The 17,685-nt window shown below is 38.1% G+C and overlaps 1 protein-coding gene across 1 annotated transcript in view; it reads left to right on the forward strand.

Annotated features, from left to right (window-relative positions):
- LOC124595397 (H(+)/Cl(-) exchange transporter 7) overlaps nucleotides 1–17,685 on the forward strand; it is a 186,752-nt gene that overhangs the window by 150,093 nt on the left and 18,974 nt on the right. The window contains exon 11 of the mRNA XM_047134124.1: nucleotides 4,567–4,736. Within this exon, the coding sequence (XP_046990080.1) occupies nucleotides 4,567–4,736 (170 nt within the window). The remainder of the gene's footprint in view (nucleotides 1–4,566; nucleotides 4,737–17,685) is intronic.

Consider the following 17,685-nt stretch of genomic DNA (forward strand, 5'->3'; position numbering starts at 1 on the left):
AGAAGGGAAAGCAGAAAGGTGGAAGGGGTATATAGAGGGTCTATACAAGGGCAATGTACTTGAGGACAATATTATGGAAATGGAAGAGGATGTAGATGAAGATGAAATGAGAGATAAGATACTGCATGAAGAGTTTGACAGAGCACTGAAAGACCTGAGTCGAAACAAGGCCCCAGGAGTAGACAACATTCCATTAGAACTACTGATGGCCTTGGGAGAGCCAGTCCTAACAAAACTCTACCATCTGGTGAGCAAGATGTATGAGACAGGCGAAATACCCTCAGACTTAAAGAAGAATACAATAATTCCAATCCCAAAGAAAGCAGGTGTTGACAGATGTGAAAATTACCGAACTATCAGTTTAATTATTCACGGCTGCAAAATACTAACGCGAATACTTTAGTGACGAATGGAAAAACTGGTAGAAGCTGACCTTGGGGAAGATCAGTTTGGATTCCATAGAAATATTGGAACACATGAGGCAATACTGACCTTACGACTTATCTTAGAAGAAAGATTAAGGAAAGGCAAACCTACATTTCCAGCATTTGTAGACTTAGAGAAAGCTTTTGACAATGTTGACTGGAATACTCTCTTTCAAATTCTAAAGGTGGCAGGGGTAAAAACAGGGAGCAAAAGGCTATTTACCATTTGTACAGAAACCAGACGGCAGTTATAAGAGTCGAGGGGCATGAAAGGGAAGCAGTGGTTGGGAAGAGAGTGAGACAGGGTTGTAGCCTCTCCCCGATGTTTTTCAATCTGTATATTGAGCAAGCAGTAAAGGAAACAAAAGAAAAATTTGGAGTAGGTATTAAAATCCATGGAGAAGAAATAAAAACTTTGAGGTTTGCCGATGACATTGTAATTCTATCAGAGACAGCAAAGGACTTGGAAGAGCAGTTGAACGGAATGGACAGTGTCTTGAAAGGAGGATATAAGATGAACATCAACAAAAGCAAAACGAGGATAATGGAATGTAGTCTAATTAAGTCAGGTGATGCTGAGGGAATTAGATTAGGAAATGAGACACTTAAAGTAGTAAAGGAGTTTTGCTATTTGGGGAGCAAAATAACTGATGATGGTCGAAGTATAGGAGATATAAAATGTAGACTGGCAACGGCAAGGAAAGCGTTTCTGAAGAAGAGAAATTTGTTAACATTGAGTATAGATTTAAGTGTCAGGAAGTCGTTTCTGAAAGTATTTGTATGGAGTGTAGCCATGTATGGAAGTGAAACATGGACGATAAATAGTTCAGACAACAAGAGAATAGAAGCTTTCAAAATGTGGTGCTACAGAAGAATGCTGAAGATTAGATGGGTAGATCACATCACTAATGAGGAGGTATTGAATAGAATTGGGGAGAAGAGGAGTAAGTGGCACAACTTGACAAAAAGAAGGGACCAGTTAGTAGACATGTTCTGAGGCATCAAGGGATCACAAATTTAGCATTGGAGGGCAGCGTGGAGGGTAAAAATCGTAGAGGGAGACCAAGAGATGAATACACTAAGCAGATTCAGATGGATATGGGTTGCTGTAAGTACTGGGAGATGAAGCTTGCACAGGATAGAGTAGCATGGAGAGCTGCATCAAACCAGTCTCAGGACTGAAGACCACAACAACAACGAGGCGTGAAAAATTTATTTTTGCAATAGTATTAAAGTTTTTTACCAGACCAACTTTAGAATTGGATCTGTCTCGTAATTTTAATGGCACACACCATACAAAAGGGAGGCTTTGTGATCTACAGTAATTCTTATTGCCAGCTGGCTTTTGTCTCAGGATCTTTGCAACTGGTAGAGGAGGGTGAACCTTTGACTAGCAGGCGCTCATGCTGATGAAATGTCTGGAAAAGCATTAACCAAACATGTGCTACAGACGCCGATAAAAAAGCCAGCAAGCAATACATCAGTAAATGATTGGGGGTGGAAGCCTAAACAGTTTTGTAGTGATGTGTGTCCTTCGTAAGTCTGTAATGAGCTGGCTTCTTCACAATGTAACCGTATCGCAGAGCTTAAGAACCAGAACAGAAATAGCCTGTTTACCCACACGTTCTTCTCCATGTATGCCTTCCACATCCATACACGTTTTTGTAGCAATATTGCTGTGAAAACAATGCAAACAACTGTGATGCAAAGTGGCAGTCATAATCAGACCTACACAATTTAAACTGAGATGCTTAGGTACAAAATGCAGCTAAAATGTAGTTGAAATTTGTGTATAGATTCACAGTGGGATGTGCTGGTAGTTACTTTTATTGGTTTTTCTGGACTAGTACATTCAGTATTACTACCTGATCCAACTGAGAAGAAATTGAACGATGTACTATATGTACCCAGACAGTTTTAAAATTCACTGGGGTAGCTGCACAATCAAAATCCTGTATTTATACATCTGAGCAGCACCTAGGAATGGGTATATTATACAGACAACCTTTAAGGACATTGTTTCACAAGTGAGGAATGCGACCCAGCAACCAGGGGCAGATATGTTGCCCTGCAGCGTCAAATGGTGACCATCTGCTGAGAACCCCCATGTATTTCAAATATCAGGGATCACACATTGCTGTCATGAAGGAGAGTAATAAGGGTACAAGAAACAAATCTGTAACTCATTCCACAAAATCTGCAATAGTGTTGTAAGCCATCAAATGAATGTGTGTGACAGGAACTACTCAGTTTGTGGTGTAATGTGTTGGGGTTGTATTCGGATTTACATACACAGTAAAGGCAATGATGGGACATATCACTGTAGTTTGTCACCACCAACCAGGGATCTAGTCTTCTGGTACCTCAGAGCCATTGCTCAGAGGATCAGCTGGATTATAGTTCACACACTAACTAAGTGGTTATTGTTTTGTGGCCCTTGCCAACTGCTTAGATATTGGAGAAATTGATAAAGCACTGTTCCTTCCATTTTCTCTAATTCGTGTAACTCCTAAATAACTTTCCTGTAATGGACCACAAGGTATCATTTCACAATTGGTAATCTGGTTCTGCTTGAGTGGTTAAGGCTTTCTTGCGTAAGTAAGACCTCAATGGTACCATTTTAAAATAACAAGAACTTTTATTCCATGTTGAGGCATAAATGCTACTGGACAGGTTCACCATTGGGCCTATGAGTACATACTCTTATCTTCATAATGCCCCATTTTTCTTACTGACTCTTTCTAACAGGTCTGAGTAGGAGGCAGTCTCCTTCAAGTATTCCCACTTTCGGTGTCAAAGTATCATGTTCATTAACAAGGTCAGATTAAGCCTTTCTGTTTGTGGACCGTTTTGATCTACCAATGTTTTGCTCTTTCTTCAATACTACATCTATAACAATGTGCAACCTGGAGGTAGTTTTTTCCCTTCTTTGGAAAGAGAAATAATTCATATGAATTGGATATACATTGTAATCTGAATGTAGCAGCTTTAGGAATTGTAATTTCATTGAGTTAGGTACCACAGTGGTTAAGCAATTAAACTCGGATTCAGAGTAGGATTTAAATCCTACCATCCATATGTAGCTTATTTGTGGTTACCTTAAACCACTTTAACAGAAAACTGAGCTGGTTCCTTTAACATCTACAGCTACATAAATTGTTTTGAGACCACTGAAATGCATGTGCCAATCACATGTGGAGCCCCAGGCACCTTTTGGTCCCCTTGTCCAGGCAGAGACACTAATCTGCTGCTGATAACTGTAATGCCATTAAGGTATTGATCTACACCTTTGGGGTGGAGCCAGTTCTCAATTAATCCAGAGAATAAACACTTCTTTCAATTATTTTTTTAAAACTTTATTTTGCGAAATTTAAGAAGTTGTTCTCAATCAAACTAATCTATGATGCCTGCCCATATTTGAGATGTCCCCTCACAATGCAGCATCATGTATGTAAGTGTAGCCTTTCATCTCATTACACTTCTCTTGTCTGAGGGTAACTTTAACTAATACCCACTTCCTAAAGTAGAATTACGTACAGAAAGTTATCATTGTTTCAAGTAAAAGTCTTTTCCATTCCTATCTCCTCTGTAAATTGTGACCGTTACTCACAGCCTGACTTTCCACTTCAGAAATTAAAGCATGCAGTTTTAACCTTCCCACAAGACTGACAACAACAATCCCTTAGCTTTTCAACCTTCTTTCCTTTATTAGCGTCATCCAGATCTACTTAATCATGGACGTCATTGTAGCAGCATTAATTTTGCTTTAATCCTGTGTTGCTCTTGTTCTTATAATTACAGTTTGATTAAATATGGCTCACAGGTGAACAAACTGATATTTGTTCTTGATCATCTTCAGTTCGCTTCCTCTCATATCCCTCCTGTGGTTCAGTGTCTATCTCCTTGAGAAATTTTCTCAGCCTTCAAGATTTTTACAATATAAGTTATATATTGCTGCTGACAGCTGTTCCTCATATGGGTAGTGAAATAAGAAATAACATATGCTGTGTAATGTAATAAACCGTGAGAAAAATGGGCAAAACTTGTAGCATCCTTCCCTCCCACAATAAGTTTCGTTAAAATGTGATTCTGTCTTTCACCTTCGCCCTTTTACCATCCTGTTCAGCAATGTATGTTTCAGGTTCCCACAAGCCACTTTCCGTTGCAGTGTTCTTCACATGCTACTTTTTCCTGTCATGCTGGACATATGGGCTGAGCGTTTCCAGTGGCCTGTTTATTCCCTCTCTCCTGACAGGAGCAGCATGGGGTCGACTAATGGGCATGGCTTTAGAAGCTATGTGGCCAGAATGGGTGAGTCTTTCTTCATTTCTTCCCCCGCTACTCCTCCTCCTCCTCCTCCACTCTTTTTAACAATTTATAGTTCATTCTCTTCATGATCTGTAGAACATTTGTGTAATTTTTATCACAATGATACAGAATGAGTCAGTTTACAGGTTACATGTACATGATTTGTTTGTGAATTTGGCTGCTTGCTAGACATTTACAGATTACTAAATAGCACACTGGTCACCTGTGATAAGAATTACCATACCAATCTCTGACACAGATCTTGTAACTAGTAATACATTATGGGACAGTAGTAGTTTCCCAGGAGAAGTTGGGTCAGTCTAGGTTTAAAATTTGCTTTCTTACTTGGCAGACATTTTACGTCACCTGGTAAAAGATCAAAGATTTTTGTGGCTGCTTCTTGAACTCCTTTCAGAGCCACTGACAGGTTTAGTAACAAGTAATAGTCATATTTTCTTCTACTGTTGTAGCTGCGGACATCTAATCATCTTCAGTTGTGAATTTATTTATGGTGAATGTCATTAGAGCATGTGTGGATGTACTTTTTAATAAATTCTTCTGGTGCTGTCTAAAAATAAAAAAAAAGCTAGTAGTTAAGGAAAGAAGTAATCGTATGCAAAATAACAAATTTGACATTTTTTTCCCCTGGATATGATCTAACCAGATATCTGAACCTCTATATGGATCTTGTCATCCGTCCACATTTGCTGCTGAATGTTCAATTGTTGTAAACACTGCTTTCAGTATAACTAAAATTGACAAATTCTCTGGTCAAAAAATAGAACTAATTATCCAGTGAGAGACAGTTCATAAAAAAAATGAAACAAATTGTGTGTGGCTGAGCAGAAAAGAAGTAAAAGACAGCTCTTCATCTGATATAAGAGAATGGTCTTGAAAATTAGATGCAAATGCAAAATAATATTTGATCGCAAAATGAAGTAATCACTTAGAATAATAACTGTGAGTTAACTAACTGTACCTCCAGAAGGTACTGGATAAATGAAAATAAAACGGGCATTGTAACAAATCTTACTTTACCAAGAGTAACAAACAGGTACAGAGTTGGCTCTGATATTCGCAAAGTAAGTCATCTAATTTCGATCTTGAATACCAGAGTATTTTTGGAGCACGTTTCAACAACTGTAAGAATAGTAAATTGGTTTAACTTGATGATAGTATTGAGAGAAGAAAAACGAGTTTGTATTGTCATCTCTGAACAAGAAAGGTGGACAAATCATTCTAAAATTGTCAGATAGGTGGATAGAAAAAACAACACCAGTAAAAAGTTCTTGAGTGTCTAGTAGAAGTTATTAAATTTATGCTAGGACATTGTCTTCTTTGAATAGAAGAGATGAAACTTGTTATCTATAAAATAGTAAGGAACTTGTACTTCTAGAACTATTTACAAATTTGATCCTTTATTAGTGGATGATATAAGCATTCATAGGGACCCATCCAGATAGCTGTGCATGTTAGCAATCTGCTTCTGTGGTTGTGATGGTGACCAGTCCTGGATCAAATCTGCCTGGTGGAGTAGCAAAGAGGGCTGGTGTGCTAGCCATCCTAGATTTTTTTAGATGGTTTCAATTGAGTGAGTACTGAGCTGGTACTCATGTTCCATCTCAGTTAAGTGTTTCACAAGCACTTGAAAAATGTTCTCACACTTTCACATGGGATAACACTAGCTGTAGACAGAAGACACAAATTCGGTCCCAGGGAAGAAAGGGAGATAACAAGAATGGTGTCCAGCTACCCTCTACCAATAACATTGCCAGCTCCCAATTAGTACGCTAACCGCGTGCAGATACTGGATAAGGCCAAGAAAAAGAAGACATAAATAAGCATTTACAGAAACAAAGGAGAAAAGTTTCATTTCAAATCTGTCCACAAGTGTGCACTTGAATTTATCCCACTTATTGGGGCCAACATGAGTAACAGAATAATGGATTAAATTGAAAAGTGTAAATATTTTTAAATCCCATTAAACTCAGCACTGGGTATAACAACTAACTTTGAATGTGCAACATGTTTTACTTCTTTCTTAGACATGGAAGAACACATTCTGTCCAATTTGCCCACTGGGTGCTAGAGTTTTAAAAAAGAAAGTGTGTCATCATAATAGATTGTAGAGGTAAGAATGATGATAATGCCAGTAAAATTGGTGGTGAATATAATGTTTGGGCCGTAATCCAAGACAAATTATAATGTACTGAATCATACCCTCCCTTTGCACTTTCTTTGAATTTGATGAGAAAATGCATAGTCAAATATATGCTGTCTGCTTTTTTTTATGTATAGTCTTTATACAGTTTTCTGTTTCCACCCACTAGTGAGTAAGCAAACTGTCAAATTGTGAATATCACCTTTGTGTGGCCAAAAAATTCTCACATGCAGGATGTTACAAAAATGTCCAGTAAACATGATCTCTAAAATGAATACCTTAAGAGCTGTGAGTGCCTGTTCATCTTCACTACTGTGTAACACTTCTCATGTACTGCAAGCTCTTTGTTGTTACGAATGACGTACACAGTGTGTTAAACAAATGACGCATTCATCTGTTATTGCCTATGGATACAGCATTAAGTAAACATCTGTAAGTGTTTGTACTGTAAATATTAATCACAGTTCAGTTCTGTTCAGTGCAGTGCACACATTAGTGCTAATTGAACCAATTTATGTTTTGAATAGTTTCTGGAATGCTTTCGCATCGTTTTATTTTTGCATTTACCAGCATAATAGAAGCCTATTATTCCACACTGAAAATGAAGATGATATCTTCTGTTATGGTCTGGTAAATGCAAGCAGCCTTCAAGCCCATTTCCTGTATGCTGAAGAATACCCAGCCATTTGCACAATTATTCAGCAGTTATAAGCATTTTACCCTCATTTAACTTTCTTCTATCACTATAACCAACCTGCCCAAAACTTCCTGTTTACCAAAATAGCATCCATATTACAAATTGTTTCTTCCCTCTGCTCTTTACTGTTGTCTCTATAAAACAGCAGTTATTATTCCCATTAATATAGCATATCATGGTCCTATTCATTTCATAATTCACTGTTTCAAATCAAACCCATCTTTGTTTCCTAAATTACAGAAGGAAGCTCTTCTGTTTCATAGTGACAGAATAGTGTTTTCGTCTATTTGCTGCATTCTGCAAGCCATTCTTAATAGCAAAGAGCATGCAGTAGGAGAGATGGGTTTCACAGTAGTGAAGATGAAAGTGTTCATAGCTCTTAAGGCATGCATTTGAGAGCCCATGTTTACTGGACACTTTTTGCTGTTTTGGACCATTCCATCACGTCTCAAAATATGGTACTTTTTTTAACACCGTGTAGATGGAGTGCTCAAGGGGAAGTGTCTTCAGCCTCAGCAAGAGATATTCTGTCAAGATCAATTTTTGGAAGAAATTTCCATGAACACTGATTTTATAGCAAAGATCAGACAACAGACTAAATGACCTTTCCACTTATTGAAAACATTATGCTGGAACTTACAATATTACAGTTGGATAAGATAGTAAACAGATATAAGGCCACCAGTGTTTCATTACAGTTTGTAAAGAAAGACCTGAATTGTGAAAGTTTATTATATGAATGTTTGCATGGAGACACTGAAGCACTCAGACCAAAGTTTCTTTATTTTCAGGATAAGGTGAAAGACATTACTTACTATCATCACTGTCATGAGGAGTTTTTAAGCCAGAAGCATAAAAATTGGAAACATGATAATTCTTAAGAGATTACTGCCTGTCTGATGGTTGCTAATGGTGGTGGTAAATGTTCTTTTTTGAATTTAATGAAAAAAGTGAACATAACAGTGTGTCACACACGTTACTTTAACAGTCTGTTTTAAAAAGGGCTGTACAACTAATTTAGTATGACATGTGCAAATGTCGTACATATTTTAGAATCAAGTGAATGCAAATTACTTTAGTGTTCCTACATTCTTGGGATTATGTACTAATTTTCCTTCGTGGTACCTGTACTCATGGTATGGTATTGTCAGTGTCTTATTTGAGTTAATGATGATGACGATTATGATGATGGCATAAGAGAAACATGGAAGAAAAGTCGATACTGAAAACATTTAAAAATATGGTTCTACCTCTCAAATTTGGCAAACTGGATAATGATGGTAACAGTAAGAAAATTGTATGCATAGATGATGGAAAAGTTGCTCTAACCCAGGATCAGTAGGCACACACAGTACAGAAAAAAATAGCAAGTAACAAATGACAGCTTTATATAGACACCCTTTGTCACATAAAGATTGCACAATATTCTACAGTGTCTACCAGTCATTTACTTGGTTTAAATTTACATCCAACATTTGATAGATGATCCATGTCATGTAACTGTATGCAGTCACTTGGCCAACATTTCTCAGTATATATGGGAAAACAGAAAAGCAAAGCCAAAGGCAGAAGTGATGAAGTCCACATACCATCACATACTTCTTTGGTCATGGTCACTGGTAACTTTGCCCTGGAGCAAGCCAGTACTAGTGTCAGTGGAGGAAGGGGTCTTTATCAGCAAATAGAGAGAACAAAGAAGAGAATGTGGGCATTATACAAGCACTGTACACCACATAATGCACCAGTTTCCTGAATTAAATTTCAAACTTCAGAACAGTGTCTTGTGAAGAGGCAGCATAAGATATTATTACAGGGTCCCATCAATCAGACTGAAAAATGCACAATGCCCTCATTAGAGCGTTCCAAGAGCTGTCAGTTAATTTCACTAAAAGGGAAGGTTGCATATTACCACACTCATGAGAAGGCAGTTGAGTTATGACTCCTAGAAGCAATGGAGTTTTTATGTAACCATTGATTCCATTTTTCTGGCAAGAACTCCTCCAATTGTTAATTAATTGAAACCAGTTATGCTAATAAAGTTACAACAATAAAGTTAAAATTTAAGTTATGAATCATTCTCAAGTGTGGTAAATAGTTATACAAAGGGCAGAACAATCACATAGTAGAAGGCACAAAACTGGATGACATGGGCCAATGTGTGTCATTCGATTTTATATATTATATTATGTGATCATGCTGCCCTCAGTATAAACCCTTAACATGCCTGAGAACTATTACTAACTGAATTGAAACTAGATGGTGAGCTATCCTCTGGATACCACAGCCTCAACTAGTTCCTGTGGAGTGTCAGGTGTGCATGTGGAGTGTCAGGTATGCATTTTGAGCTGTGACTGAGAACATTTGCCATCCTTGATGACCTATAATTGTGCCCAGTATGCAGCCGGGGGTACACATGAATATGTGGGCCCACAGTCGAGCCCTACGAAGTACAGATGCTGCCCTTGTGCTGCTGCTGAAGGTGACCAATTAGGATCATGGCTTGGCTGTGTCTGTTGACTGATCTGGACAAATATGTAATCAGGACATTTGTTCAAGCATTATCCCATGATGTGGTGTAGAGTGCCTTCTGTATCTGCAGTGACAGTGACTGTTGTTCCCGGCAGGTGCAGCATTGCCAGATGATGATCTTTATTTCCATTTAGATACTGTCCTTGGTGTAGCAGTTTGGTCAGCAGATGAAGTGCTTTTGGAAATATAACCCTCAACTGCAATGGCTCAGTGGCCAGCAGCAGAATGTGTTGCAGAGTGTTGAGGTCCTTGGGCACTGTATAAAAAGTGCATAATGCAGAAGAGGTGTCTGCAAGCAGTCAGTGTGACCACCCCTGTTGTGACAGAGGACAGTGCCAACTACTGGTATTGGTATTGCTGCTGCTGCTGCTGCTGCTACTGCTACTGCTGCTGCTACTACTACTACTGTATTGTTTTCTGCTAACTATGATCTTGTTGGGAAAAAAAGTTTCTTTTAAGTCAAACTTCACATCCAGGGCCAATGAAAGATGTGGAAGAGCATCACTGTTCCTGTGCTGTGCCATGGGGCTGTAATGTATTGAAAATTGCTAAGGTGTAGTGCCCCTCTCTGCAGTTGCTGAGCTGTTTTGTCAGGGGAGACAAGTGCAAAGACCGAGGAGTGAGGTCTGTAACCGGATAAAACTTATTTTTTCTATACATGGAGACTAAATTTTTGATCTCTGTAAATATCATACAATGCTTCCTTCTTTATTTGTAAATAGCTTCTATGGGCTGACTTTAAGGTATTTGATGCAAAAGTGGTGGGTTGCTGTGAACCATAATTGTTTATGGGATAGCATTGCTCCTATGCCAATAAATGGTTATTTAGATTGAATATAGCCAAGCAGATGGGGCAGATTCTAGACAGGCTCTTAAGATTAAAAAGGGTTAAAAAAGTAGAACTCAAACCAAACTAACTTCACACATTTTCTTTTTAATTAGTTTACCAGATGCCAACTATTTCTGGAATAAATCTTCCATAATACAGTGCTGACCATTAAAAATTGAAACACTGGAAAGAATTAAAATACAACAAAATTTTGCTTACTGTGTGTACACAGTATAGTTGGGATAATACGTGATTCAAGTTATACACTATCTTAACAAAAGTATCCAAACACCTATTAGTCAACTGTAAAATTTGGTGTGGGCACACTTTGCCTTTATGATGGCTTGAACTTTGCTGGGGAGACTTTCAGTGGTGTGTCTGAAAGTCTGTGGAGGAATAGTGACCCATTCTTCAAGAGCTGAAACCAGACAAGGTAATGATGTTGGATGCTGGACTAAAGTCGACATTCCAGCTCATCCCAAAGGTGTTAACATTGGGTTCAGTTTGTGACTCTGGGCAGACCAGTCCATTTCAAGAATGTCACTGGCCATAAACCTTTGCCTTACATATTTTGCTTTGTGGCAGGGTTCATTGTCATGCTGATTAGCATCAGCTCTGAACTGTTTCTCTAGTGTATTCCGTACACAATGCTGCAAAATGTGCTCATATCCTCGCACATTTAGCATTTTCCTAATTGCAGTAAGGAACCATGCCCTAACCAGGAAAAACACCCCATATCTTAACACAATCTCCTCTGTACTTCAGTGTTAACAATACACGTGATGGCAGGTAATGTTTTGGCATTCACCAAATTCACTGATCCATCTAGTTGTCACAATGTGTAACATGATCAATCACTCCAAACCACTCATTTCCAGTTATCCACTGTCCAGTGGCATTGCTGTTTACATCATCTTGTGCATCATGTACCACTGTCTACTGAAATGGATGCCTCATGTAGAGCTACACAACCATTGTACCCCATTCTTTTTAACTCACCGTGCACAGTCACTGTGAAGCTGGACAACAGGTAGCACTCTGGAACTCATGAGTGACTCCTTTTTCTTATTTCATGCTGTTTTCTGCAACCACCATCTGCAGTGCTAAATAGTCCATGTCCGTGATTACAGGACTGCCTGGTCTTGGTTTAGCTGTGGTTGTTCCTTTGCATTTCCACTTCATAATCACATCATCAACAGCTTTAGAAGGGTTGAAATGTCCCTGATGGATTGATTACTGGGGTGACATCCAATGTCTAGTCTACATTCGAAGTCACTGAGCTGCTCTCCGACTAACCCGTCCTGTTACTGCTGCTTTTTTAGTCACCTCCTCCTACACTGGTGGGTTTGCTTCTGTCACTATCTAGTGATCAATTTTGTATTACACAAGGTGCTCCGATACTTTTAATTACATAGCATAGGTTATCTGTGGGTATACTGCATGTGAAATTTAGTACACAGAGCTGCCACATCAGGCAGAAATAACAGCTCTAACCTGGCTGGACATCAATTCAAATAGAGTTTAAATGACAGATGCGAGTATTCCCTCCTCAGCTGCCTCAGGTCTATATCATAGTTCATTAGTTGTAGTGGCTGGTGAGTGATGGCAAGCCATTAACTTGACAAGATGTAGCTACATGTTTCCAGTAGTTGAGAGATCTGGATAAAGTATTAGCATGGCATCAGTTGAACATTCTGTGCATTGAGGTAGGTCAGGATAGCATAGGAAATGTTTGATCAAAACCACTGGCTTTAACGTGTCAGAAATGCAACAGCTGCTACTCAAATTACTGGTTATCTGATCAGACTTGTTTATTGAAAACAAGCCCATTTATTGACTCATGGTATGTTGCACAGCTGTACAACCCTGCATAGCTGAGTGAACAATTTCTGTCCTCTCTGACACTAATTGCATCCGACAGTTGATATCTGGCATGGCATTTAGCATGCTCATCTTGAAGACAGCATATTCACGTGACAGTCATGGGATCCCAACTGATGTGCCCAGCAATATTGCAAAACAATAAATCAAAGTCTTGATAAGCCACGATCCTGCTGTTGTCAAATTCTGAGACATGCTAACGGATGTTTTTCCTTCCTACAAGAAGCATAACCCGATCTCTCTAAAAAAACTAAAATTCGAATGTGATATCTGTATATGCCACTACTACTTGATTTTTATGGCTGTGCTGAAATGCTAATCATTTGATTATTCAAGCATGAATTACACTTCATGCCAATCTGATCTTTGTTCCATGTCACCCTTACAGAGGGTTTTAACCCTTTTAGTGCCAAATACGATCTGATCGTGATCCAGATTTTCGGCGAAAAATGCCAGTAACGATCTGATCGTGATGCCTTTCTCATTCATTTTTTCCGCGCTTGAAGGCAAAGTTGTTAGTATTTCCTAGCGAATGAGAAAGGCATCACGATCAGATCTTTACTGGCATTTTTCGCCGAAAATCTGGATCACGATCAGATCGTATTTGGCACTAAAAGGGTTAAGAGCCAACAGTGTAGTTCACTTTCTCAAAATGATTACAGCTATTTGTGTTTTTATGGAGGAGTGAGTTTAATTTCTGCCAAAACATGCTTTTGAGTTGGATTAAGCCTACGTTTGCTCAGGATGTGGCCTTGAGTATTCCAGCATTGGTAGAAAGATTGTACATCTGTAGATCACTTTTAAGGCTGATCTATTGTTGGGTGCTGAATGATTTTCATAGGGTAGCCATGTGATATTCACAAGTTATCCATAATGTGACAATCTTATCCAGATAGTCTTCTGTATTAACTGTTCCAAACATCATTAAAAATTGTTAGTTTTGCAGTTGTTACACCAACAGAAGTCCTAAAACATTTGCTGTTGCAATGGACTTTCCTGCCATAATTTCCATGCTGAATTTTGACCTGTCTGTGAATGCAACCCACATATCACAGTTTGTGCATAGTAGTCCTTGTTGCTACTTTGAGTTCACACAGACCCTACTTTATTACAGTGAACAGACAGAGACTCTACCTAGTGAATATTTATTCACAAAGCCACTCCCAAGTTTTGTGTCTATAACTGAAAATGGAACACACAATATCATAAGCAGTCTGTAGTGCAAGCCGAACAGAAGCTGTGATCTGATAAGCAGAAGCCGATGTGTGTGGAAACAAAATGATGATCAGAAATGAAAAGTAAACACTACATTGATGCAATTAGATGATGGTGGCCCCTGTTATTTTGACTGCCCACCAAACATGTCACTTGCAGTGCTGGTGGCAATTGGTGGAGTTAGGTGCAAGTACAGCCTCAACCTTGAGACTCAACGTTCAAAGTCAATTTGACCCATCTCCTCTTCCCTTTAAATGCTATGTATTTCTGCTATATTTACAATGACTAATACGTGAATATTATTGGGCTATCGGTTTACTAAGTCATTATTGCAAAATACTGACATGAATAATGTACAGAAGAATGGAAAAGTTGGTAGCTAACATCAGGTGAGATCAGATTGAGTTCGATAGAAATGTAGGAACACGAGGCAGAACTGACCTTACCATTTATCTTAAAAGATATACTAAACAATCTGTGGATATATAACATTTGTTCATTCAGAGAAAGCTTTCAGCAATGTTGAACAGATTTCACTCTCTGAAATTCTGAAGGTAACAGAGATTAAATACAGGGAGCAAAATGTTACTTACAACTTGTACAGAAGCTAGACTGCAGTTAAGAATGAACAGACATGAAAGGGAGCAGTAGTTGAGAAAGTTGAGAGACAGGGCTGCGGCCTATCCCTGATGTTATTCGATCTGTACATTGAGCAAGCAGTAAAGGAAACCAAGGAGAAATTTGAGAAGATAATTAAATGGAAAGGAGAAGAAGTAAAAACTCTTCGTGGTTTGCCCGTGACATTTTAATTCTGTAACAAACAGAAATGGGCTTGGAGGAGCAGTTGAATGGAATGGATAGTGTCTTGAAAAGAAGTTATAAAATGAATACCTTCTAAAGTGAATAAATGTTGTCAAATTGCATTGATTAATGCGAAGGAATTACTTTAGGAAATGATACACTGCTAGTAGTAAATGGAGTTTTGCAATGGGGCACAACATAATTGGCAATGGCTGAAATAGAGAGGATATAAAAGACAGTCAGGCTATAACAGGAAAAGTGTTTCTGAAAAACAAACATTTTAATAGCTGATATAAATTTAAGTCATAGGAAGTCTTTTATGAAGGTCTCGGAAGGAGTGCAGCCTTGTACAGACGTGAAATGTGGACGATAATCGGTTAATACAGGAAGAGAGAAGAAACTTTTGAAACGAAATGTGGCACTACAGTAGAATGCTGAAAGTTAGTTAGGTAGATTAACTAATGACGTGGAATTGTATTGAATTGGAGAAAAAGAAAATTGTGGGACAACTTAGTTATAAGAATAGATGGTTTGAGGAAACACAAGAGCACAAGAGCGAACCAGTTCGTGGGCCGAAGAAGAAGAAGAAGAAGAAGAAGAAGAAGAAGAAGAAGAAGGTGGTGGTGATGGTGATGATGCAATTATCTAAACCAGGGTGGTGACAATGAGGACATCTGCAGCACAAAGACACAAGAAAAAGAAGAGGTCCAGCATAAAACTGTACCTGCTGTTTGATCATAGTTGAATGTCAGTCTTTTACCTGGAAACCATGAGCTAATGTTGTCCACTACACTATTTGCCAAATGATGCCCATCTGCAAATAGGAAAAAAATTTCTGACACTTGCCATGTTTAGTGGCAGGTCATCATTATACATTAAAAATTCAATGTATGTAGAACAGAATCCCTATTCCTCTTGCACTTTACAGCACTCCAGGCAAACCAGATGTGTTACTTGTTTTGAGGCACAGGGGACAACCTTCTGTTTGCTGTTTTCTAGGTATAAAGCGAACTATCGTTCAGCTTTTTCTCAAATTCTGTAATTTTGCAACTTGTGCAGAAGCAGAGCATGGTTCACATGATCAAAACCTTTTTTTCAATCAAAGGAGCTACCTGATATCATTTAGCACTGCAAGTACCTCTCACATAAAAAATAAACTGCTTTCTCTGTTGATGCTCCTTTCCTGAAGCCAGACTGCAAGTCTGAAAACAAGTTCCGTGTACTGAGATGTGTTACTCAAAAACTTTCGAAAATACTGACAGCAAGGGTACTGGCCTCTAATTTTCTACATTTGTCTTCCTTTTGATAAAATTGTTTTATAAATATTATAATCTGTTTGGTAACCTACTGCACTTGCCTCGCCAGTGATTTAATTTTTTTCCTTCCTTGTCTCCTGTAGTTGCAATGCTTTTCATACTGAATAACTAGGGCTTTGGTAATATGAAAAGCAGTTTCAACTTCAAAATACTGTTAGACTTTTGTTTGAAATCATACATATTCCATTCATCTAGCAATATTCTGATCTCACCACTGTTTCTAAGGATGCCATGCTACAGCTTACATGATGTAATTTCTTCTTTATCGATCTACTTTTTTGCACATTACTGAACACCCAATCAGGAGGTATATAGCTGTGTTCCCATACTGGAAAGTAATGGTCAGTACTCATAAAAACTTTGGACTTTTCCAAGCATCTCTATAAAGTTGCCATTAAAATACTTTTCTTGTTTTGCGAAATGCATAAATCAGAGAAAATTCATGGAGCTCTAATTGAAAATAGCATTATTAAAATCAAAAGACTATTCACCCTACAAAAATCAAGTGCAGAAAGTGAATGTTGCTGAATCAGTTTTGTGGCAGAAAGAGTGTTTTGGAATAACAGAGGACATTTTGGTAGCTTCTAACCATTGAAGTAATTGGTTTTTGAAAAAAACATTTGCCTTTCTTACTCAGAAAACAATGTCAAATAGTATATGCCACAAAAAACTTGTTTTGGCCATTTTTACAGAAATCAAGTTTTGGAAAAAAGACCATCTTTTATTGGAAATTACACTGTCTGCATCAGGTTGTATCAGAATCACTCAAAAAGTAAATATTGATATTCCCACTCAAAACTGACTTCCTTTCTTAAGGACAGAGAGCTTCGTAGAGTGTGAAGCCTGGAGAAGAAAAGTTTTAATATGTAATCTGTGGAAAATTATAATTAAAAGTGAATTTGAGGAAAACCACTGCTTCACAACCTAGAAATATGTATTCTATTCAGTGGTTTGATATGGCAGCACTTTTGACTGAAACATTACATTAGATATTAGTGCTCACTTCTCATATAGCCATCAGACAAGATTTACCCCTTGAAAAGAAACCACATAACTTCTCAGTGTAAATGATTCAGAGAGATAAAATTATGTCATAGTTAAGATGAATTTGCAGTTCATTTACTTTTCTGTTAATTCCCCTCATTTGACATAACAAGATCACCAAACTTTCTGATCTGTATTCCCCATTTGTTAATGAACTGCAGTTCTGGGTGACTTTTCCAAAATCTACCCTTCGTCCTAGACGTCTTCAGTGTTTTTCCTTCACCCGTCTTCCTTCCCCTCTGCCTGGAGTAGGAGCCACTGGCTCCGAAAAGTTGCCTACTTATAACATTCTTTTATGTGAGTGTTCTGCCACCTCTTGGTGAGTAGATTTCTTATCTGTGCAACTACATTATATTGTCAAAAATTGATTTTCATTGTCATTTAATTTTAAGATTTACCATACTTAGGCCCTTTATAAATGCTTATTGGTATGTCTATTTATCATTACTCATATTATCACTGTTCTCTCACTGCTAGAT

The sequence above is a fragment of the Schistocerca americana genome, chromosome 2 (genome assembly GCF_021461395.2).
Source record: "Schistocerca americana isolate TAMUIC-IGC-003095 chromosome 2, iqSchAmer2.1, whole genome shotgun sequence".
Taxonomy (NCBI): Eukaryota; Metazoa; Arthropoda; class Insecta; order Orthoptera; family Acrididae; genus Schistocerca; species Schistocerca americana.